Consider the following 26282-nt stretch of genomic DNA (forward strand, 5'->3'; position numbering starts at 1 on the left):
TATCATATAGAAATTTGTGACCCTACATTTTTCAGATGAGGACAATAATATCATATAGCATAATTATAACAATATATAACACAATTGAAATTAATTGTGCAAAGATACAGAATTAAATAGCATGCTTTCCCCCCTTAAATTTATTAGATGGACTAGACATTGTTACCCTGTAAGTGACAGAGCAAAATATACATTTTCTCTTGGTCAGAACCCCATTTGGAGTCAGAAAATGTGAGTTTTAGCCCCAACTATGTAAAATTATATGACTTTATAAGACTGATTTCCAGTTCATCTTAGAATAATATTTGCATTTCCAACTTCACAGAGTCATGGAGAGAAAACATTTTGTAGATTGTAACCCGTAAGACTGTGAATGATTATCAAGGGTCCTGGGCAATTTCATGTTTTCCTACCTTCACTATTGAAGACCCTGAGACATAAACTACAGCTGCATTTGTAATCTCTATTCTCATTCAGCTTTTCTCTGATTGAAATCGAGATCTTCATTAAATCATTTTTTCCAATTTTTCAGCTTTACCATAATATTAATAAACTCAACTATTCATAGAATAATGAATTAAAACATTAAGCACCTTTTATGAGTAAAGATGGAAATGGAAGAGAACTTAGAGATCATTTAATCTATTCTCATTTTTTCAGATTAGGGAACAGGGACCTCTAGAAGTTATTGATTTCCATAAGTAGTAATAGACCTCATTTTACAGACAAGGAAAAGTAAAAACTAGAAATGTTAACCCAGTGTAACATGGCTACTTAGTCACAAAATCAGAATAAGAACAAGTTACGGATTTCAGTATGATAGTTTATTTGCTACATCATTGCCTCTATTTCTCATCTCTTTACCCATAACTTTCCCTTTCTCCCATAATGCCTCTCACCTCTTCTTACCTCCTCCTTACAAGGTATTTGAGTACATTGACTTGTATGGAGGCATTTAATAAATTTTGAAATTAATTGTGCAAAGATACAGAATTAAATAGCATACTTTCCCCCACTTAAATTTATTAGCTGGGCTAGACATTGTTACTCTGTAATGGACAGAACAAAATACACATTTTCTCTTGGTCAGAACCCCAAAATCAAAAATCTGTCTCTCCAGGCTTTACTTTAGAACTCTGATCAGAAATGAGATAATTCTGTGGCTTTTTCCAAAAATAAGACTTTCCTGGAAATTTGCCAGAGAACCAGAGTGTAGGACAGCGTTAATGGAAGAACAATATAGCCAACAATCTTCCATTCTCAGATGAAGCTATATTAAGTTAGTTAGAATTTCGTCTTTCAAAAATCTAACATCAAAGATTGACAATACTTACACATGAAAGTGCTTAGAAAATAGGTAGTTCACAGCAATTATTAAAAACAGAAAAAGACATGACTCAGGCACCGTCCATAGCCAGGAAGCCTACCCTAAATAGTAGTATCCTGAATTCTCTTGACTTCCTAGAAAATTTAGGGCTGGCTCATGCAGGTAAAAGAAGTGACTTGCCAAATAAAAAGTTACTTTTCATTCCTCCCTCCCCCTACCTGAGCTACATAGTTTCCAGGATATCTCTGTACCCCTGTCTAACTCCAAAGTCATGGTCTTCAGAAGCCCACAAGGATTGTATATCTATGGCTTCAGTTTCTTCATTATGGGCATTCCTTCTGTGGCACAGCCACATTCCAACACCTTCATGTTGTAAAGGGTAACCACCTTGGTCACGATGCTGTCTCCATCCTTAACAGCAACAATCAAAGGTAGAGGGGCAGATTTTGTGGCAAAGCATTTCCTTTGCATAGAGAAAGGCCACTTGAAGTTCAGGTGCTCCTTCTTCAGCTGCTGGCAGCTCCCCACGCAGGTGTAGGCTTTGAAGCCAGGTGGGTCCAAGATCCAGTTCTCAGTCCACTTCAAGTTCTGAAGGTTGATGTAAGTCTCATGCCGACAGCATCGAGTGATCTTTGTCAGTGGCATGTTAGGGATGCAGTTGCCCTGGGCACTGTGTGGGTAAAAGAAGAAAAAGCAAGATGAGAGTTCTGTATGAGATTAGAAGGGGACAGAAGGTTGAGTTAGGGGTTTATTCTCCAATAGAGATCATACAACTTTTTAGCAAAGTAGCATCAAGATAGACTGTCTCCTGGACAAGTCCTTTAGGATCTGGGATTCAATTTCCCCTGATCTGATGTTATTACATTCTTATATGGGATAATCCTAATAAATAAAGATAGTTACAGGCTGCAGTCATGAGGATAAAGTTATTTTCCAAGGAAACTCCCCTCTGGGAGTTCCCTCAAGCCCATTCCTGTACTCATACCCGTACTCCTTTGTATCCAGTGTATGCAGCTGCAGCTGGGGAGCAAGCAACTCTCCATCAGCAGGATTCTGGGAGAAGAAGGTGAATTTGTGTTCATTGGAAGACATTGGGCCTATGTTTTCCTTGTGGATAGAGACTTCCAGGACCAGGGGCTGATCTGCCTTGTCCTGCTGCTGCCAGTAACTCACAGCTTGGGTCACATCAAAGCTTATCCAGCCGGTTTCATGAATAGGTACTCGTCTAGGGAAAGAGAAAGACAATGAGAACACATGCAGAGTTGACCTACTTTTCATCTAAATCCTCTGAGCATTAGGGAAAGAGTTGAACAATAGGAGAGCAGAAGGCTAGAGAAAAGAAAAGACTCCTGAAAGTTTGTATAGGGACTCCGTGAATAATCCAGAACCCTCTAGTTTATACTGTTTGTGAGGTTTTGGGATCATTCCAGGGATGAAGTTGTCCTTTCTCTCCTATTAACATTCATAATGCTCCTTAATAGTCCCTCTTCCTCTTCCCATTCCTCTTCCTTAGGGAAAGACAGAGAATTAAGGGGCCTGTATTCTTTTTGTAGTTCCTTTCCTACCTGGAATCAATCACATATGTCCGGTTGATGCCATCCTCTCTGGTCTGCACCCAGTAGATAGTTACGCTGGCATGGGAATTGAAGGGGAACATCTTAGATTGTCTCTTAATCACTTCCTTTGGGCATGGCTTCTGAAAGAGTCTCAATACAGCCTGGACCAGTTCTCCGGTGGGGGAAAGCCTGTCCTTCATGCTGAAGACTAGTAGTTGGTTGGTGGCATCAGAGAAAAAGCTGCCCATGATTTCTGTGAATACAAATCCCACAGTCAATTTGATTTTGTCTTCCTCATAGAAGCCCCAACAGCTGGAAAGAGACATAGTTTATCAAAATCTTAAGAGAAGGGAGCCTGTAGTTGGGCATTCATAAAGAAAACTGCCTATTTATAATAGTTAAAATTTTAAAATAGCCTTAATTGATTTTTTTTTTGAGAATGGGGGTAATTTCAAGGTGGTCAGGGTAGGGACAAATAGATCCTAAATAATTTTAAACCATAGATAATCTCAAACTTCACTTTATTTCACATTACCCTCTGTCAAAAATAGTTTCATAGCTGATTTTCTTTCTGGTCTTTGTTCTTATTTGGGGAGTTACAGTGAGTGACAAAACTTAAATCAGAGTAAAAAAGAGAAAATGATTCAAATGGCATTTCATTCCTGATCCCTGACTCCCACCTTTTCTTCTATGCCTATAAGGCAATCCTTTTGTCACATGAGACTGAGGATGGAGCTATTTCTTAAATATTTTGCTAGCAACTAATGATAATGAATACAACTAATGTAAAATAAAGCAGTTTACAAAGGCTAAAATCCTTCACCCTAAACAAAACCCTGAATAGCAGAGGTGCCTGATACTGTATCTGATATATTTGTCTAGTTTTTTGTTTGTTGTTTGCTGAGGCAATTGGGGTTAAGTGACTTGCTCAGGGTCACATAGCTAAGAAGTGTTAAGTGTCTGAGATCAGATTTAAACCCAGGTCCCCCTGACTTCAGGGCTGGTGCTCTATCCACTACATCACTTAGCTGCCCCTTGGGTTTTTTTTAAATGACCCATGAAATCTACCTCTATTGTCACCAGTTGGTTATGTCTAACGACAATTTATATTTTTGGTTTGGGAATTATTTATGTTATCATACTTCCTTTCCCAGTAAGTGCCATGATTAAAAATTATAAACTTTATAGCTTATCCAGAAATTTGTTCTTATTCCATCATTTGAAAGTTTAGGACACAGAAAGAGGAAGAAAGACAAGGTGGTATGGTGGGAAGCCTGGGTGCTATAGCTTGACTCTGCCCTTAAAGAACTGTGTGACTTTGGAAATCACTTTGATTTCTTGGGATTTTAGTTTCCTTCTCTGTAAAATGAGATTAGCTTAGAAGATCCTGACTGTCCCCTTTCTGTTCCAATCCTCTTTGCTAATAAATGACTTGCTTCTAAGTTCATTTAGCAGTCAGAGCCTGGGATATGCTAGAATAGACCCTCTCCCATCTGCAATCCCATCCCTTCTTTCCACCAAAGGTGGCAGAACTGGGCAGGAAATAGCAATGTTTCAGATGGGTGCCTTGCCCCAGCCCCACCCCTTCTGAAGTTCTAGGTCACGAACGGGAGTTTGTAAAGGGAATTAGTGCGCCTAGTTCCTTTAGAGCAGGGGAAGGCAGCCTATGTCACTGCTGTCAGACTTAAATATACTGATTTATCAGATTATAAAATCATGGGCTTAGAGCTAGGGGTGCCTTTAGAAAGCATCGTCTTCAAGTAAGGACACAATGGGAGGCCGATTACTGATGTTTTACATCTATACTAGACTTATCATGCACATCATCACATTTTGTTTTGCCATAACCCTTGTAGTATGTTAGGTACGGTTCCCGTTTTAGAGTTGGAAGGGGCATCGAAGTTAGACAATATTGTAACGGTCTCACATAGGGTCAAGGATGGATCTGGGAAGAGAGCCGAGGTCTCCTGTCTCCCTAGCTAGTGCTCTCTTCCGTGATCGTTCTCTCCACCCCCTCTACCCCGGGGGGCTCCCTTGTCAAATCTCCCCCTCACCCCCCGTATCATTTGAGCTTTCACCTGGATGTCCCCAGCCAGGTGCTCTTTGCCCCCAGCGAAGTTGGGAAACAAGAGCAGCAATCTGCCATGGCTATCGGGGTGGATCAGTCCCCCGGAAGAAGGAACAGGGCCAAGGTTTGGGAGAGTGCCGTTACCTGCAATGTTCTGGCTGTGCCTCTTCCCCCGGGAGAAGGTTTCCTCGGAGCTGCGCTTCATAAGAGAGATGTATTTGGTCCTCACGTGATTGGGGATGACCAGCTTCTCCACGTCCGTCTTTTCCAGGACCGGGATGTCGTTAAGGTGCAGCTGCTTCATCAGGCTCGCCTGGATCTTCTCCTCTATCTCCATGGCTCTGCTGCTGGCAAGGAGCAGGGCCCACGCCGCCCAAGTCAGTGCTGGGAATCTCATGCTGTCTTGCCTGCAGTCTGCACGAGGGAAGAGTGAAGCAGGAGCAGAGTCCTTCAAGAGCTGGTGCCTAGAAAGATGCTTCTGGCTCTGCTACCTGCTTGAGGAACCTCAGGTTGGGGGTTTGCTTAAATAGACAGCTAGGAGCATGGGAGCCCCTAGAGGGTGGGGATGGGCAGACAGGAGGGTCACACCCCCAGGACTCCCTGGGGCTACAAACACATTAAACAAACAAGTTAATATCCTGGGAAGAATATACAAAGGGCTGTCTGGAACTGACCTTAAGGTGAGAAATTGGACCTTATTGTGTTTCTGAGCCCCTGCTTCAGCCGACCATGTCTTTGGTCTTTTCCATTCACAGTCAGTATAGTAGGGATAGCTTGATCTCCCTCTTTTATTACTTCTGGGAAACACTCAGTCTTTCTAAACAGCTGCTATTTTGTTGGCTTGAATTCCTTTGTCTTTGGCAAGTCTGGGACTGACTCCTGTCTGAAACCCTGTGAATTCTGTGCCTCTTCCATCATTCTGGGCCCTAGGAAGCCCTTCATGTTCCTCTTATAACGATTGAATAAACTTCTGTGAACTGTGAAATTGTATAATTGAATGGTCAATAAAATACCTATGAGGAAAAATATAGAAAACATTCTAAAATTTCTTTTATATTTATATCAAATAAGCAAGAAAAAGAGATTAAAAACAATAGCCAAAACTATGTTATAATTGTACAGTGGCAAACTCCATGTATAGAAGGAGGAATTTCAGGGAAATTTTCTTTTCAGGCTGGGTCAATAAGGAAACAAATCCAAGCTAACTGGATTCCTCAGATAATTGACAAGAAATGAAGTGAAATCCTGAGAAATATAAAGCAGAGGCAGACCCATTCATGCTGTCCTAGAAATTCTAAGCCCAATTGTCCCTACCTTGCTAGAAGACCTTGATGCAATCACGTGTGGTATGAGAGTGCCAAGTAGAATTTGTGCTGAATTGGATTTGAACCCTGCCTCACACATTTATTAGTTGGATGTCCTAATATCTGAGTCCCAAGATAGTTGGGGTAGTTGAATTCAAATACCCCAAATGCCCCTTCCATTTCTAAATCCCAGATCCTATGACCCTTTTTGGACTCAGTTCCTCTTCTGTAAAATGAAAAAGTTGAGCTAAATGTCCTCTAAGATTCCTTCTAGCTTAAGAACTTATGATTCTAGAGAAGGGCAGATAGGATTAAAAATTCTTATCTATGGGGTTGTCAAATTCTATCCAATATTTACCTTGTTTCTTAAATGGTGACTAAAGAACATATGTTGAATAGACAGGAAAAAAGATTAACTGGAGAAGAATAATTAAACTTTGTAATGTTGAAAAGTTGGACTTGGCAGGCTTGGCATAGCCTTAACAGAAAGTTGAGAAATTCTTAGTGTTTTACCATCCAGTTTGGTGATAGAACCAGTAGAAATCCTGAGAAAAGTATTTGTAAACTGAGTCCTTGGGGTAGTTCTGTGGAAAGGCTTTTGCTCGAAGCAAAGTAGTCTGGTTTTGCACTCTCTCTCTCTCTCTCTCTCTCTCTCTCTCACACACACACACACACACACACACACACACACACCCCTCTCTCAGGCAGAGTTGAATTGTCATCACTGATTTTAGGGTTGTCCTATGATGTTATGGAAATAATGGTGGGGAATAAGAACCTGTAAGTGGACAAGGACCTGGAATGTAGAGAAGGAACAGGACTCAAAAAACAGAATCCACCTATTTTTAAAAGGTACAAACATATGTAGGGGGCATAGATTTGGGGTTTAGAGATAATGTGAAGGAAATGGGACATGATGGGAGAAAGAAACTTAAACTTTCATAAACACACTTTTCCCCCCTTTTCTCAACCCTCCCTACTCCCAGTCCTGGCTGAATATCATCAGCTTATTTCATTAGTTGAAAGACAGAATTAAAGAAAATTGTTTTTAGAAAGCCTTATGTTCATTTCATACTATGTCTGCTACTCATCCGACAATTAAAGGCTTCTGCCCTTTCTCACATTTTCTCTCTTTCTCCCCACATCCAACCTTCCTATTTTCTCCGTAATGAAGGTAAGTGCTCTCCAAAGAAATATTTGGTTCCTTTTTTTTTGGGGGGGGGGCAAGTAATTATCGGAAAACAAACCTCTGAGTGACAACATTGGCGCCTTTTAGTCATGCCAAAAGGTGCAGGAGTTCTGTGTTTAGGCTGATTCCCAATCTGTGGCTGTCAGCCTTTGAAAATTGCCCCAGCCCAAGTGTCTTATAAATATTAAATAGTCAGTTAGTCAATCCTAGCCACATGGTGGGAGAAAGCTCAGCAGGTATGGTCACATTTTAAAAGAATGAATAGGTAAAAGTGTCATAGATTCTATTCCCAGCTGTTCTGCAAATACCTTAATAGTGTCCCCATCAAAACATAACAACAACAACAACAACAACAACAACAACAACAACAACAAAAAACAGGGAAAAAAAAACCCAACAACTAAAATATTCCCTGCAGTTTTCAGAAACTCGAGGGGCCAGAGGGAAGATGCTGACATTTCCAGGCTCATTTCTTCATTTTAGTTCGTTCTTGAGCTTGGTTAAATTAACAAGAGAATAATGTCAGCAGATGTGAATTCCCATCTTAAGGAATCAGCATCCATCTCTAAACCTCTCTCCTATCTGGTACAGCCAAGTCTACTTGCTACCCTGGGCCAAGATCACTACCACTCATTTCTTCCTTATGCATAAATCTAGGTATCTTCACCACTCTATGACTTTCTGGCTGCCCACTGAGTAAAGTTGAAACCACTCTGCTCTATGTGGGAGCAGATACCTCTATATCAAGTCTCACCTTCTATTTCATTTCAATTCAGTTTAATAGAAGCAAATCGGTATACAAAGCTTGGTCCTAGGTATTGGGGAGATACAAAATTTAGATAAGAGGTCTCCTCATGAAGCTTGTGGTTTAAAAGGAAACTGTAATAAAAATAGCCCACATTTTTCTTTTTGCAAGCTTTAAGGTCTACTAAGCACTTTGTGTATGTTATCTTGTCTGATCCTTACAACAATCCTGAAATTAAGTTCTATTATCATCTTCATTTTACAAATGAGGAAAATAAGACCAAGAGAGAATGTAAGTGGTTTTCAGAGAGTTGCCCAACTAGCTAAGTGTCTGAAACAAAATAGGAACTCAGGTTCAATGCTCTCTATACTGCCTCTCTTAAGAGACCTGTATCAAACATAAAAATAACTGTAACATAAATAACACTGAAGAAGTGTATCAATGCTGTGTGCGGGATGAGACACAATCAGTGTATGTATGGCCTGTGTAACTGAGTAAGTCAATATCTTTCTGCACCTTAGGTTCTTTATCTTAAGAGGGAAAGGAAGAGGATGGATGGGTTTTTCTGTAGGCTAAAAAATTGGATGAGAATCTAACTGTAGAAGGCAGGCTAGGGGAAATATTGTAGACGTAAGAAGTTGTGCGGGACAGTGTGGGTTATCAGGAGAGAATATTAAGTGCACAAGCAGTAAAAACAGAATATGTGGAAAGCAGTTATACAAGATAAGGCAGGAAAGCAGGGTGGTAGCAGTTTGTGTGGGCCTTTGAATGTCAGCAAAGTGGTTTCAACTTTACTCAGTGGGCAGCCAGAAAGTCATAGAGTGGTGAAGATACCTGGATTTATGCATAAGGAAGAAATGAGTGGTAATGGTCTTGGCCCAGGGTAGCAAGTAGACTTGGCTGTACCAGATAGGAGAGAGAAGGTTTAGAGATGGATGCTGATTCCTTAAGGGAAAAGCTGATCAGTTATCTCCAGAGAGAGTTGCAATGTAAGGAAATATCTTCCCTTCCAGGATTCCTACAGAGGCCTGGTTCTGCCTACCACCAAGGTTGGCTACAGTGGGAAGGTATGCTAAACTGGAGCTCAGAAATCCATAATTCAGATTCTGACTACCCAGACAGCTGAGTAGCCTCAAGGTAAGTCACTTAACCTCTTCTCAGTTTAATTTTTCTCTTCCTTAAAATGGGATAATACTTGTATTACCCAATTGATTCCACTTTAACTGTTATATAAATTTGAATTATTATGTTGATTCAGAATCTACATTTCTTTCTCTGGCAGAGGAATGGTCCCATCAGCTTTTAATTTTTTCTTTTTCCTGAATATCCAGGAAAGGAGGTGGTACCCTTTAGGGCATTGTTTAGAATTGATAATCATTGAAGACTTTCTCCCAGAGTTTTCTGATATGAAGAGGCTAAGGCAAAGGCTCCTTTTTCTGCTAATGACTTGCAAAGAAGGAAAAGCAAATAATTTTCCTTTGGAAAGACTTTCCCTACATTACAGAAAAAAAGTAAGAGTGACAAAGACAGAGATACTCACAGAGTGAGAGAGACACAGAGAGAGGCAGAGATACAAAGAGTGAGAAACAGAGACGGAGGCAGAGATACAGAGTGAGAGACAGAGACACGCACAGAGAGACAGAGATACAAAGAATGAGAAACAGAGAGACAGAGACAGAGGTACAAAATCAGAGTGAGAGAGACACACACATACACAAAGAAACAAAGACAGAGTGAGAAACAGGAACTTAGGTACAAAGACAGAATGAGAAAGAGACAGAGACAGACACAAAGACAGTGAGAAAGACGGAGAAACTGATACAAAGAGTAAAAGACACAGAGATAGAGAGAGACAGAAATAGAAAGATACAAAGGCAGAGTGAGAGACAGACACAAAGACAGAAAGACACAGAAACAGTGATAAAAATAGAAATACAAAAACAGAGACAGACACAGAGATAAAGACAGTGAGAGAAAGAGACACAGAGATACAGAGAGAGACAGAGACAGAAATAGATAAAAAGACAGTGAGAAACAGAGAGACAGATATACAAAGACAGAGTGAGAGACAGAGACAGAAATACAAAGACAGTGAGAGACAGACGACGATACAAAAACAGTAAGAGAAAGATACAGAGATACAGAGAGAACCAGAGACAGAAATAGGGATACAAAAACAAGAGTGAGAGAGACAGAGATAGAGATACAAAGACAGAATGAGAGAAAGAGACAGAAATAGAGATATATACAAAGACACTGAGAGACAGACACATACAGAGATAGAGTGAGAGAAAAAGACAAGAAATACAGAGAGAAACAGAGACAGAGATAGAAATAGAATGAGAGAGAGAGAGACAGATACAAAGACAGAGAGAGACACAGAGATACAGAGAGAGACAGAAATAGAGGAGACTAAGAGACATACACAGTAAGAGATAGAGACCAGAGAGACAGATACAAAGACAGTGAGACAGACAGAGATACACATATACACGAGATAGAGATACAAAGAGAGTGAGAGATAGATAGTGAGACAGAGAGGGCCTGAGACCAAGAAACAGAAAGAGAGAGACAGAGACAGAGAGAGCTTGAGTTTTTGCTGCAATATGAGTACCAGACTATGACAGTTTACCCGTTAGAGAAGAGGAAACTTCTATCCGAGGGAATCTTCCACCTGAGTTTGCTCAGGACAGAGAATCATAGATTCATAAAATTTCAAACTGGATTTAGCCTAGTCGGTCTCTACTCCCTAATCAAAGGCTCATAAAATGTGAGATTGAGATAATGTCCAACATGAGGAAAACAGCCCCAGAGGGGCAGGATAAAACTTGGCCAAGCTAAGAGCAAAATCAGATTTTGGGGCAGACTCTTAACATGGCTTCACATTAACATAAAATAGTTATCAGTATATAGTTTAAGTCTGGGCTGTTCCTTAATGAGGTCAGTTGGAGTTTGCTCAAGGCTAACAAGACTTATCCTGGGAGGGCTTGGAGAGACAGACAAAAGGCAAATCTCCAGACTCATTAAAAGATACAGGTCCTTTTTTGAATGTGATTCCAGGATGATTTATGGGTTTTTCTGGGAATTACAGTATTTAAGTAAATGAGTTGAAGTCAGCTGTGGAGAGCAAAAAAAAAGGAGATGTGGATTGGGAGGCCTTTTTACTAGGGGTTTGATTATTTCTTCTGGAAGTACTAGAGCAGTCCCCTTTGTCATGCAAAGGAAAGGAGCGGGAGTTTCCTGTAAGTCCTCAGAAGTCTTAAAGGAAGTCATGAGGAGGTCAAAGGAGAGCAAGGTTCATCAGGGTGATCAGGTCAGGGAGGTCAAAGGCGGTGATGGAGGAAGCTAAGGCCTGCCTCCAATAGGCTTCTTTAGGGAAACGGTGCCTTTCCACCTTTTGGGGGAATTTAGGTGCTTATGTTTATTGGAGGAAGTGCGGTTAGGTTGTTTCTCTGCCCCAGTCTATCTACTTTCATGTCATTATTTTGTTCAAAAATCTTCTGCAGAGCACTGAGCCAGTACTAAGGAAGAACTTAGTTCAAATCTGGCCAGAGTTGGCCATCTTGGACAAAGTTGTTTTTTGTTTATTTGTTTTTTTAACCACCTGTAAAATAAATAATCCCAGGATTGTTGTGACTATTAAAGGATTTTTTGTAAAGTACTTGGTCATCCCCAGGATAATACACCATGACCAAGTAGGATTTATACCAGGAATGCAGGGCTGGTTCAATATTAGGAAAACTATTCAGCATAATTGACCTATATCAATAATTAAACTAACAAAAATCATATGATTATCTCGATAGACGCAGAAAAAGCTTTTGATAAAATCTAACACCCATTCCTATTAAAAACACTAGAGAGTATAGGAATTAATGGAGTTTTCCTTAAAACGATCAGTAGCATCTATTTGAAACTATCAGCAAGCATCATATGTAATGGGGACAAACTAGAAACATTCCCAATAAGATCAGGGGTGAAACAAGGTTGCCCACTATCACCATTACTATTCAATATTGTATTAGAAATGTTAGGTTTGGCAATAGGAAAAGAAAAGGAGATGAAAGGAATTAGAGTAGGTGCATTTTTTTTCTCATTTTTTCTTTTTTGATATTTTTTTTTGTTCAGCAAGATAATTTAAAAAAAATTTTTTTAAACAATAGAATGAACATGTTTTGAAGATAAACATCTTAATCTGCTTTCTAAGGCAATATAAACATAATACAAATATATCCACAAAACTTTGGTGCTCCTTCCCCATTATTCTATCTCTGTTTTCATTATTTATCTTTATATTTTAAAATGTTTGATCTTTTGTTTTTCTCTAGTTTCATTTTACTGACACAGATTTCAATACCTGCACAGTTATTAGATTGTCCTTCATGATTTCCTTTTTTTAAAAAAAAATATTTTTAAATATATGCATGGATAATTTTTCTCTTTTTCTTTTTTTATTATTATTATAGGTTTTTATTTACAAAACATATGCATGGATAATTTTTCAACATTGATCCTTGCATAGCCTTGTGTTTCAGATTTTTCCCCTCCTTCCCCTCTCCCCCTCCCATACATGGCAAGAAATCCAATATGTTATACATGTTAAAACATATGTTAAATCCAATATGTGTAATCAGATCAAAAAGGAAAGAAAATGAGCAAGAAAACAAAATGCAAGCAAACAACAACAAAGAATGAGAATATGTTGTGTTCCATACTCAGTTCCCATCCTCTCTCTGGGTGTAGATGGCTCTCGTCATCACAAGAGCATTGGAATTGGCCTCAATCAGGCCATTGTTCATTTGTTGTTGGAAAGAGTCACATTCATCAGAATTGATCATTGTATAATTTTGTTGTTGCTCTGTATAATGATTTCCTTGTTCTGCTCATTTCACTCAGCATCAGTCCATGGAAGTCTCTCCAGGCCTTTCTGAAATCATCCTGCTGGTCATTTCTTATAGAACAATAATATTCCATAACATTCATATACCATAATACATTTAGCCATTCTCCAATTGATGGGTATCTGCTCAGTTTCCAGTTTCTTGCCACTACAAAGAGGGCTGCCACAAACATTTTTTCAGCAAGATAATTGTATAAATATGTATGCCTACATTGGATTTAACATATATTTTTACCAAGTTTAGCATATATTGTATTACTCACCTAATAAGGGAGGGAGTAAGGGGAAGGGGGAGAAATTGGAACACAAGGGTCAATGTTGAAAAATAATCCTTGTATATAATTTGAAAATAAAAACCTTCAATTAAAAAAAAAAAAAGAAAATATGAGGATACTTGATGTCTAGTTAGGGAGCAGCCAGCCAGCAAATTCTGGCCAAATGATTAGACACATTGCATTACTGATTCTTTGTAGAGAGATGAGGGCGGGGCAATGACGGCTTTGTCTAAGGGTAATTTAAAAAAAAGTAAAATACTTGCCATGGTACCTGGCACATAGGAGATGCTACCTAAATGCTTGCTCCCTTCCTCTGTTTTAATTTCTACTGCATCAAGTCACCATAGGACAGTGAAGAGTCCTTACTACACTTTAAGTCATAAGACCTGGGCTTCTAAGGGGCTTTGGCACTTACCAGCTCTATGACTTTGGATGAATAACAACCTCTCTGAGCCTTAGTTTCTTTAAGTCATGGGGATGAGGTTAGATGATTTTCACCTTTCCTTCTTACTCTTAATCGGTCATCTAAATTAAAAGACTTGGGTCTTTTCCTCAGTCCCTCCTTCTCTGGTACTATCTCTGGGTCTCAGGCTTACTCTAAGAAGTAGATCCATGTGCTGAAGGATCATCTATGTTTGGACCTGTTATACACACACACACACACACACACACACACACACATACACACACAGGAACCAGAAATACAGACATTGTTCTGGTTTTGAAACAAATCCAGGATCCAAATTGCACCTATATCCAAAAGATTAATCTGAGTTATAGGAAGGCAGGCAGAGAAAGTGACAACAGTTATTTGCAGACCTCATCTTTACTTTTCCAAGTGTTTGTATAAAAGAGTCTTCAGATAGTATCTGAACTGAGGTGGGAAGGACTCTGTAATCTCATGGGGTGGGTTATATGATCCACTTAGTTTGATGCTCTCATCAATCTAGGGAAAAACAATGGACAAAAAAATCACCCCAAAACCCTCACCCCTTTCTCCCCTTCTTTAGTAAACAGGCTTCCAGTTCTTGTATTTCTTTCCCCAATCCAGTCTGGGATGTTTTTCTCACAAAGGAGGGACCTTTTTGGACAGACATATCCCTCAGACATGCTGTCCTCTCTAAGCCCTGTCCCCTTTCCACTGCTCTATTGTGATTCATGTCTCCTGTGGGGAAGAATGAAAAAAGATGCTGGAGAGCTGTGTTTCTAGCCTGTGTCTGCAAACTGCAGGACTGGCCTAGAAACTCTTAAAGTTTCTTCTTCTCCCTCCTAATTCTGCTTGTGACTGTAATGGAACATGATGCCCAGTCCTGAGTATATGCATGCATGCTTGTACACATGCATACACATACAAACACACAGTCTTTTTTATTGAAGTTTTTTATTTTCAAAACATATGCAAGGATAATTTTTCACCATTGACCCTTGCAAAACCTTGTGTTCCAATTTCCCCCTCCCTTTGCCCTTCCCCCTCCCATAGATAATCCAATATATGTTAAACATGGTAAAAATATATGTCAATCCAATATAGACACACATACTTCCACATTTATCATGCTGCACAAGAAAAATCAGATCAAGAAGGAAAAGACAGAAAGAAAACAAAATGTAAGCAAACAACAACAAACGAAGTGAAAATGCTATGTTCCCACAGTCCTCTCTCCTGATGTAGATGGCTCTTTATCACAAGACCATTGGAATTGGCCTGAATCACCTCATTGTTGAGAAGAGCCACATCCCTCAGAATTGATCATCGCATAATCTTGCTATTGCCAAAACACACTGTCTTGTAGACACGTATACACCTCTGTCTATTGAAGTCTCACCCCTTCTTTTAATCTCTATTTGATTTCCACTCTTCCCTCCTCCCCCTCCCCTGCCCTCTCCGCCACAGGTCCAAAAAATCTCTTATGTTCTCCCTCCATCTTATTCTTTGTTTTTCCTCAGTTAGCGTATTCGCTCCGAGGTCTGTGCCACATCTGGCACATTTGTTCTCTTAGCACCTCACACGGTGCCTTACACATGATATATACTTTATTACTGTTATCTCTTCTACATCACAGAGGATTAGAGGTTTAATTTCTTATGCCAATGGTAGGTATATTGAAACCTTGATGGCAAAGTCACAATGTGGAAGGGATAACTACTGTTTGTTGAAATGAACATAGCATTCCATGATTGCTAATTTTTACTTAGGATCCTCCCGCCTGCACCTGGAGAAGGGAGGAGGTTAAGTATCATCTAGATTCTCAGTCAACCAGGATAAATTGAATGCCTGAAATGGACCTAGCAGTAGCGCTTGAACTAAACCTTTATGTCATTGAGAAAAGAAATTTAGTACCTGTCTGTACCACAACAATGTGGACTTGTAAATTGCCACTCCAGCTTTCCTGACCTTCCTGCACATAGAATGCACCAAACTAGATTTTCAGCCAATGCTTCTATTCCTTTTGGGCCATGGCCATGTACAATAGCCATAGGATTTCTATAAATACTTAGAAACAAGTATTTTCTCAATTCAATCTTTAAAAATTTTAAAAAGCAAATAATGCCTATTTGTTCTTGTTCATTGCTGATAATATAGAACAATATGTTTGTCTGGTAGCTCTAAATGGGAATAGTTTGAAAGGCAACATGTGTGGTAGGAAGAAATATGCATCTGGCTTCAAAGGATGGGGATTCAAACCCTGGTTTTGCTTCAAGCCATCTGTGAGATCCTGGGCAAACAACACCCTCTTTGGGCCTCAGTTTCCTTAGTGAGAGGGGTAGCCTTTAAAGCAATATTTAAAATTGTATTCTATTCTAAATCAGATGATTTATGAATGTAACAGGGAGACTTGACAGTGAAAGCCTGGTCCTTAGGAGCTTGTACAGAGTGCCCTTCCTGATGCAGTCTCCTTTGTAGAGTCAGGATGGGGAACAAAGAGAAGGCCTCCTTCTACATTTGTGCTAATGTGGACTGGAAAGGCCAGCTTTCCACTTCGAGCTTCACAGAAAGCACAGACATTTTGTGGCAAATCTTTGTTCACGTACTGCTTGCTCAGGAAAAAAAAAAAAAAAGCTTTTTGGTTTTCTGTTCAACAGAACTGGTAACACATAAATAATTAATTATCCAGCAACTTCTACGTGCTTGGTCCTGTGAGGATATAAAAGAAGCCATCATGGCCCAGGCCTCGGAGAAATTTAAGACCTCGTTGGAGAGAAAAGACTAGTAGATAAGGAACCAATAGTAATTAAACAATTGTATGGTCAGATCTTAATGATCATTGTGGGCTGAGAAAGTCAGAGTGGCTTTGTGGATGGGACTTGAGTGGGCCCTTGTAGAACTGATGGGACTATGGAGATCTCCATCAGGGTGTTGAGAATATTGAAATGTTGAAGGCCCAGGGAGAACAACATAAGGGATTTGCCCAGGGTCACATACCCGTAAGGATCTGATTCTGGATTTGGATTCTGGTCTTCCTGACTGCAGATCCAGGGCTCTATGTATTGTGCCACATATAGCAAGAACTTGTTGTCTCAGACTAAGGGCAACTATATCTCTTAGGATTTATGTGGATACCGTAGGAGAATTGGAGAAGTTTGTTTTTAACTCTTATCAGTCTGAGCCCCTTTTCTGGTATATTTCCCTCCTCCCTGTCCCATAACTCTCACTGAAGAGTCCTTCAGTTCTATTTAAACCATTATATATAAACACACACACACACACACACACACACACACACACACACACAGAGTTCTGGTTCTAGTTACTTCTCTCTTCCGGTTCATACAATTTATACAAGTCTTCCCTTTTCTGCAATTGTCCCTTTTATAATTTCTTTATGTACCATAATTTGTTCAGTCATTTAGATGCTCACTGATGGGCATCCCTTTGTTTCCAGTTCTTTGCTACAACAAAAAGAGTTGCTGAAGATACTTTTGTATTTTATAATGCTTTAAAATTTTTTAAATTTTTAAAAAATATTTGTATAAGATTTTTTCTTTGATCTAATGACCCAAATAGATTGAAGAAAAAAGTATATACACAATTTTGTGACCTTTTGGTTACAGTTTAAAATTATTTTTTTCAAACACTGGACAAATTCACAATTCCACAAACAATTCACTAGTATTCCTATCTTCCTGAAGCTCCTCAAAACACTCATTTTCCTTTTTTTTTAAATTTTTTTTTCCAATATGATGGTTGTAAGGTAGAACCTCAAAGATTAATCTTAATTTCATTTCTCATGCTATTAGTGACTTGGAGTATTTTTCACGTTGCTGTTAATAGATTTTGATAATTTCACATAGCTATTCCTTTGATTGCTACCTGTTTATATTCTTTGATCATTTATCTTTTAGAGGTGATTCTGCTATATATTTGACCAGTTTCTTATATATCTTTGATATGTAAAAGTAATGATACAGACTTACTACAAACATTTTTCCCCTGCAGTAACTATTTCCTTTCTAATTTTAGCAATGGATTTTGTGCAAAATGTTTTTCAGTTTTATATAGTTGAAACGACTCATTTTGTTTTGTGATCCTCTATATATCCCTTGTGTGGCCACAAACTCTTCATCTTTCCAGACACCTTGTAATAGATAGTTCCTTCATTGCTTCTCTAATTTGTTTATGATGATCTTTTACATCTAGGTCACATATCTATGTGGAGGTTATTGTAGAATATTCTGTGAGATTTTAATCTATTCCTAATTTAGAGCAACTGTTTTCCAGATTTCTCAGAAGTTTTTGTCAAATAGTCAATGGGTTTTATTTTTATTTTAGTCACCCATTATTTTTTACTCACTTTGAATGAGTGATAGAAAAGTTTTCTTTTAATTTAAACTTTTATAAAATCAGCACAATTTTTTTTTGAAAGAGGATACCTAGTGTTCTTTTTAACGAGAGCTAGTATTCATTCCATTTGTTATCTTAGACAGTTGAATATGTAAATTTCTTACTAAAGGGGAAGCACTATCCACCTGGGCAAAGATGGTATCTGCTGACCTTCCAGTCCCACATGATGCTTGTCTGAAAACTCTGAAAGACCTTTAGAGATAAACTGTCCTACAGATGTTCTACATCCTGTGCTGGTTCTTTCACTGTCTTGTGTGTGTGTGTGTGTGTGTGTGTGTGTGTATTTATTTTTCAAAATATTTGCAAAGATAGTTTTTATTCCTGAAACTTTGTGTTCCAAATTTTTTCCCTCTCTTTCCCTACCCTCTTCCCTAGCCAGAAAGTAATCCAATATATATTAAACATGTACAATTCTTCTATACATATTTCCACATTTGTCATGCTGTGCAAGAAAAATCAGATCAAAAGGGAAAAAATAGAAAATAAAAACAAGCAAACAACAACAAAAAGTGAAAATACTATGTTATGATCCAAATTCAGCCCCCACATCCTCTCTCTGAGTTCAGATGGCTCTCTCCATCACAAGTCAATTAGAATTAGCCTGAATCACATCGTTGTTGGAAAGCCAAGTCTATCACAGTTGATCATCACTTAATTTTGTTGTTACTATATACAATGTTTTCCTAGTTCTACTCAACTTCACTTAATATCAGTTCATGTAAGTCTCTCCAGGTTGCTCTGAATTCATCCTGCTGATCATCTCATTTTTCCTCCTTTTCATTTATTTTTTTGAAGCTTTTTATTTTCAAAACATATGCAAGGATAATTTTTCAACATTGACTCTTGCAAAACCTTGTGTTCTAATTTTCCCCTCCTTCCCCCTACCCCCTCACCTAGATGGCAAGTAATCCGATATATGTTAAACATGGTAAAAAAACGTGTAAATCCAATATAGGCATACATATTTATACAATTATCTTGCTGCACAAGAAACATCTGATCAAAAAGGAAGAAAAATGAGAAAGAAAATGACATTCAAACAATCAACATCAAAAAGAGTGAGAATGTTTATGTTATGATCCAGCCTCAGTTCCCACAGTTCTCTCTCTGGGTACAGAAGGGTCTCTTCATCACCAGATCATTGAAACTGGTCTCAATCATTTCATTGTTGAAGAGAGCCACATTCATGAGAATTGATCATTGTATAATCTTGTTGTTGTCATGTACAATGATCTCATGGTCCAAGCTCATTTCACTTAGCATCAGTTCATGTAGGTCTTTCCACGCCTCTCTGGAATCATTCTGCTGGTCATTTCTTACAAAACAATAATATTCCATAACATTCATATACCATAACTTATTCAGCCATTCTCCAACTAATGGGCATCCACTTAATTTCCAGTTTCTTGCCTCTATAAAAAGGGCTGCTACAGACATTTTATGATCTCTTTGGGATACAGAACCAGTTGTGAGACTGCTGGATCAAAGGGTATGCACAGTTTTATGCCCTTTGGGCATAGTTCTATATTGCTCTCCAGATTGGATCAGTTCACAACTCTACCAACAATGTATTAGTATCCCAGTTTTCCCACATCCCCTCTAATATTTATCATTATCTTTTCTTGTCATCTTAGCCAATCTGAGAGATGGATAGTGGTGCCTAGAGATATCTTATTTTGTGTTTCTCAATTAACACAAATTTCAAACTTTTATTAAGGAGGGATGTGTTGTTTGCATTTTTTTTAACCATAACCATATTGCTATGGTATATAGGATACATTTCTTTCTTCTCTTTGATATGTTTTCAGTAAAGGCTATTACAGGATTGCTATCAAAAACTATGAATAGTATTGTCACATTTCTCACATAATTCCAAATTATTTTCAAAAATAGTTGGATCAATCCACTTCTTGATTTATCAGTGTGCTATTCTTGTCTTTCCACAACCCCTCTGACATTAGCTATTTATATCTTTTAGTATCTTTGTCTTTATTTTTATTACTATTCTAATTTTTTCCAGTTGCATGTAAAACAATTTTTAACATTCATTTTTTTTTTTTTACAATTTTGAGTTTTATATTCTCTTTCTTCCTACCAAATAATTCTTAGTCTAGTAGTTGCAGTTTTTTCATTTACTTCTGTATGTTGCACACCTAATCTATTTTATTGGCTTACTTTACTAATTTGTAATCATTATCAAATAGTTTTGATGATTACTGCTTTGTAGTATATTTTGATATTTGAAACTGACAGCATCCTACCTTCCCACTTTTCCCTTCATTATTTTCTTGAAATTTTTGATCTTTTGTTCCTCCAGAATAGTTAAGCAGTTCAGTAGATGAGGAATTGGAAAGACTGGAATTCAAATCTGGCCTCAGACACTTAGAAGCTGTGTGATTTTGGGCAAGTCAATTAACCCTGTTTGCCTCGGGTTCCTTAACTGTGAAATGGGGGTAATAATAATATTTACCTTCTAGGATTGTTGTGAGGATCAAATGAAATAATTATAATGCTCTTAGCACTGTTTCTCATGGTAGGCATTTAGTAAATAGTTTTTTCCTTTTTTCCAGATGAGTTTAGTTATGATTTTTTCTAATTTCATAAAGAAACATTTTGGTAAATTGATATGGTTTGTAATAAAAAATTTAATTTAGATTAGGATTGCCATTTTTATTATTTTGGCACTTCCAAAACAGTAACAAATACGATCTTTCCAAAAATGCTTTATAGTTCATGGAATCATAGATCATAGATTGAGAGCTGGAAAAAATTTAGAAGTCTGTCCATACACTTCATATTACAGATGAGCAAACAGCTTGGAGAGATGGTTGTATTCTTATCATTGCTGTCTTTATCTTTGAAAGTGGGCTCCCAAATATTTTATACATTCTTTAGTTATTTTAGTGAAAGACTCATGATCTAGATTGATGATTTGTGTGTGTTTCTTTTATATCCTGATTCTTTCTTGAAGTTATTATTTTGATTAATTTTAATTAACTACCTAAGGTTATCTAAATAATAATAATATACCTTAAGATTTATATAATGCTTAGTATATGCTAGGAATTATGTTAAATACTTTATAAATATTATCTCATTTGACCTTCAACCAGCCCTGGGAGATAGGTGCTGATGTTATAGATGAGGAAATTGAGGCAAAAACAATTTAAATCTCTTACCCCCAGAATTACCCAACTTGTAATTGTCTGAAGTCATATTTGATCTCAAGTTTTCCTAACTCTAGGCTTAATATTCTATCCATTCTGCTACTAGATGCCCCAAAGACCATTATAACATCTATATAAAATAATAATTTTATTGCTCCAATTTTATTTGCTTTATTTTGTTGATATAGATAGCATTTCTAGCACTATATCAAGTAATCGTTCCCCTAATCGATATTTTTGTCTTATTCCTATCTTATTGGAAAGGCCTCTAATTTAATTCCATTATATATATAATGTTAAATCTTAGTTTAAGATAAGGGGTTGTTAATGTAGAGTCCGGGAACTTTTGTGTGCATGGTTTTTTTTTTTTTAATATTTGATAACCACATTTAAATGGAATCAGTTTCCTTTGCAATGTGATTTATTTTATATTATGCATTTTAAAACAATGTGCTGGGAAGACTTCCTTAGATGGCCAAAGGGGTTTATGACACAAAAGGGTTAAGAACCCTTATTTATATAGACTTTTCACTGCCTCTCGCCTTTCATATCCCATCTAATATCAAGAATTGTAGATTTCACCATTGTAATATCCCTCCAATATACCTCCTCCTCTTTCTGATGGGGCCAGCACTCTAGTGCAAGCCTTTATCATCTTATGACTTGATTACTGCAAAGCCTGCTGGTAGGTCTGCCTGCCTTATGTCTCCCCACTCCAGGCCATTCTCCTGTCAACAGCTAAAGTGATTTTTCCAAAGTACAGGTCCAGTCATGTCATACACACACACACACACACACACACACAAATGCTTAGACGACTAATTACTCTTTATACTGTATAGATTTCTTTGTATATAATTGTTTGCATGGTGTCTCCTCCTTTAGATGGTAATCTTTGAGGGCAGGGACTGTCTTTTGCCTCTTTTTGTATTCCCAGTACTTAATATAGTGATTGGCACATAGTAGGCACTTAATAAATGCAATATTTTTAGCATGTTGCAGTAATCCATTTGCTAATATTTTATTTAAAATATTTGTTTTGCTGTGCATACCCTTTGATCCAGCAATGCTACTACTGAGTCTTTATATCAAGGAAATCATAAAGGAAGAAAAATGACCCACCTGTGCAAAAATGTTTGTAGCAGCTCTTTTTGTGGAGGCAAAGAATTGGAAAATGAGTAGATGTCCTTTAATTGGGGAATAGCTGAATACGTTATGGTATATGAAAATAATAAAATATTATTTTTCTGTTAAAAATGATGAACAAGCTGATTTTTAGAAAGACTTGGAAAGATTTACATGAACTGATGCTGAATGAAACAAGTAGATCAGAAATACATTGTACACAATAATAGCAAAATTATCCAATGATCAACTATGAAAGCCTTGTTTCTTCTCAGCAATTCAATGATCCAAGGCAATTCGAATAAACTTTGGATAGAAAACACTATCTTCAGAGAGAGAACTATGACAACTAAATGTAAATTAACACATGTTACGTTCACTTTTCTTTTTCTTTTTCTTCCTTTCATGGTTTTTCTCTCTTCTGATTTTTCTCTTTCAACATGATTCATAAAGAAATGTGTATTAAAGATAATAAAATTTTTGTTTTGATACTCATTGGATATTGGCCTATAATTTGATTTTATGGCACCATTTTATGGTCCCATTTTTTCTAATGTTTTTGTTTATTTTAAGGAAAGAAATTTTTTCTATCCCTTACAAATTCTCACTGCTCCCTTCTCTTCCAAAATAAAAAATATAATTTGATTTTATGGTTTAGTTTAATCAAGTTTATTTTTGTGCTATAAAAGGAATGTGGCAGGCTCTCTAGTTTTTCTGTTTTTGTAAATGTTTATAGAATGTAATTTTTTTTCATGTCTGAGAAAATTCACTTATTAATCCATCTCATTCCAGATTTTTTTTTCCTTTTCCTTTGGGAGCTCATTTAAGGAGCTTATACAATTTGTTTCCCTCAGACTGGATTATTTAAATTCCTTATTATGAGTTTTTTATATTTCTATAGCTCTTCATTCATTTAATTAATATCATCAGTTTTACTGATATGTACTTGGAAAAATAAGTTTTAATAATTTCCTTTATTTCCTCATTAGTTGTGAATTTTCCTTTTTGATAGTGGCAATTTGGTTTTGTCTCTCTTTAAAAAATATCAACCTATCCTAGATTTACTTACTTTATTTTAAAATTTTGTTTCCATAAAAGCAGATCCCATTTTTGTAAATCCCAGAAGAGCTTTTTTTTTTCCCTTTGAATTTTGTTCATTGATTCTTTGATCTTCAGAATTTGTTTTGGTCTTTAGTTGTTGTGGGTTTTTTTTTTTAAACTTGTTGCTTTTCTAACTTTTTTTAGTTTTAGTTATATTCTTTTTCTCTTTTGTTGATGAAAATAAATCTTAACTCTATAGATTACTTTAGCTACAACCTAAAAGTTTTGGTATGTTCTTTCATCATTGTCTTTTTAAAAAATTAAATAATTATTGTTCCTATAATTTGTCCTTTGAACTACTAACTCTTTAGATTTTAGTTATTTTCTTTAATTAATTTTTAGTCCTTTTTTCAAAAGGTCCTTTAATAAATTTTATTATAGATTTTTTTTTGCATTGTGGTCAATAAAAGATGTTTTAACATTTCTGCTTTTTTTTAAACATTTGTATGAAGTTTTATATTTATGAAATTTTATAATGCCTTAGTTTATGATCAGTTTTTGTATGTACTGCAAAAGTGCAACTAAAAAGCTAATTAATTGTCTGTGATATTTTTGCATATAATTACCTTGTTTATCTTTTTAAAATCAAGTTTGTTTTGATTGTTGCTATGTCTGTTATCATGATTGCTGTTCTTGTGGTAGAGGTTTTGGTTTACCAGAAGTATAATAGTTTTTTTTGAGAGATAAAGGATTAGAATTCTTAGTCCTGTACCTCATCATTCTGTCATGTCAAATGGAAATTCAGTAAACTTAAGCTGAGCTTTTGATTGTTTCCTTTATGATCACAGAACAAACTAATCATTCAGACCTAGAGAATCCAGGCTATTGTTCTGAAACCAGACTTGCCCATCTAAAATCTTCGTAGATTGAGGGCAAAGGTCCAAAGGATTGAATAGGATTGCTATTTGCAGAGTCTGTCTAGTGAGTAACTCTTATTTCAAGTTCCTTCTAATTTGCTTTGGACTAATGTCCTGTTCCTCTCCTTCCAGGTAGCTCTGAGAATCCTGTAACTACTTTGTTCAAGTGTCTCAAACCTCTCCTTGTGGTTTAATTTGCCTGGTGAGTTCCAAGGTTTTAATTTTTTTTCAGGTCTCTAAATATGCTAAATATGAAAACTTTATATATAGAAATTTAATTTTTTAATTTAAATTTTTTGAGATCCTTTCATGGGATCAGTTTTGTCATCTTACTCAAATGTGAATAACATGATACAGACATTATTATAGAGTATTTTTTAAAATAAATATTTATGATCCTGTGATTATAATGTTTCTGTCATTTTTCATCATCATTATTAAACTATCTACATATCTTTGTAGAAATAAAACACTTTAAAATTTATATATATATTATATATATATTATATATATATATATATATATATATATATATATATATATACATATATATGAGCGAATTCAGATTTTCTTCATATACTTGAATCAAAACAATACCTGTCAATAGATTGCATTCAGATAGATTACTTGAAGGCCATGGAAGCCTGTTGCTACAAAGAATGTTGAACCGTAAATGCCATCTGAGATGGTTTCATAGTATTCTGTGGCTGGAAGGGTTCTGAAATTAGACCCAAACCAATAGTGATTGATAGGACTTGAATCATTTGTTTGGGTTCCCTTCTGTAAGACTGTGGTGGGTTCATGTAATGGAGACGCCTGAAGTGAGTAGGATGGCTGTGGTTAGCAGTACTGACAGACTGACATTTTCCAGTTGCCATTGCTGCAAATCCCTCCCCTCCCCTCTAGTGAAACAGTTGTTTGTTTTTTCCTTTACTTGGATCTGAAGAGCCTAGGCAGAAGCATAACTGGGAATTTGGGCCCAGTAACAACAACAACAACAAGAAATGTCACACTAGTGTGTCACCAGCTCGAAGCTCTCGTGTCCTCTTGGCTTCAATATTTTTTCTTGAACTTGGTTGTTCTGGAAGGACAACAAACTTTTCCCATCCTCCCTGGTGAGACCCTATTATTGGAATACATCCCATCTCTCTGGGTGTTGATTAGAATATGTGCCACTACAAAGTATCCTCTTCAACACCTCTAGGGAAATACTTTTTTTACTTCCTTTGCAATACAAAGCCCGGGTCTCCAATGAACATTTGTCCTTTGACTTTTAGGTCTAGTAAGATGAAACACTGGGTTTTCTGTAGCTGGAAAACAACAGGGAGGGCTGGAGTAGGGTTACTATCTAGGCTATTTTGGGTTCTTTGTTTGCCCTGAGTTGCCTAGAATGTGGCTTTGGACCATCATTGCCCCTCATCCTTCTGGGAGCCACCAAGTTAGAGTAGAGTTTATGCCTCTGATCAAAGTCCTATGTCAAGAATTTGTCCTGAAATTGTTAACTGAATGTAAAGGGGAAAAAATACTGAGGAATAGTAAGCCCCTCCATTTCTTGGCTTAGTTTAAACCCTAATTCTGTCCTCAGGACTTTAGTCTGCTTTTCTTAGGAATCTCACACTTCATCTTTCTTATATGATGGAACCAATACCAAGATAAATGCTCCAAGCTCTAATGCTTTGACTTCCATAGAATCCAGAGTCCAGGTTCCCTCTTAGTTTGCAAAATTACCTTCCAGCACGTGGCCCTGGTTGATAAAAGGATGTACTTCACTTCCTCCATCCTTTTGCTCAGGAATCAGTATCTACCCCCGAAAGGGGGTTCAGGA

At 37.1% G+C, this 26282-nt stretch overlaps 1 protein-coding gene across 1 annotated transcript; it reads right to left on the reverse strand.

Moving 5' to 3' along the window:
* Nucleotides 1-1262: 1262 nt before the first annotated feature.
* LOC127563230 (left-right determination factor 2-like) lies at nt 1263-5948 on the reverse strand. Its single transcript, XM_051999556.1, has 4 exons — nt 5096-5948; nt 2893-3136; nt 2313-2552; nt 1263-1997 (listed from the first exon to the last, which is right to left on the reverse strand). The coding sequence occupies exons 1-4, from the start codon at nt 5346-5348 to the stop codon at nt 1631-1633; spliced, it is 1104 nt and encodes a 367-aa protein (XP_051855516.1). The 5' UTR covers nt 5349-5948; the 3' UTR covers nt 1263-1630.
* Nucleotides 5949-26282: the final 20334 nt, after the last annotated feature.

The sequence above is a fragment of the Antechinus flavipes genome, chromosome 4 (assembly GCF_016432865.1).
Source record: "Antechinus flavipes isolate AdamAnt ecotype Samford, QLD, Australia chromosome 4, AdamAnt_v2, whole genome shotgun sequence".
In the NCBI taxonomy this organism is placed as follows: Eukaryota; Metazoa; Chordata; class Mammalia; order Dasyuromorphia; family Dasyuridae; genus Antechinus; species Antechinus flavipes.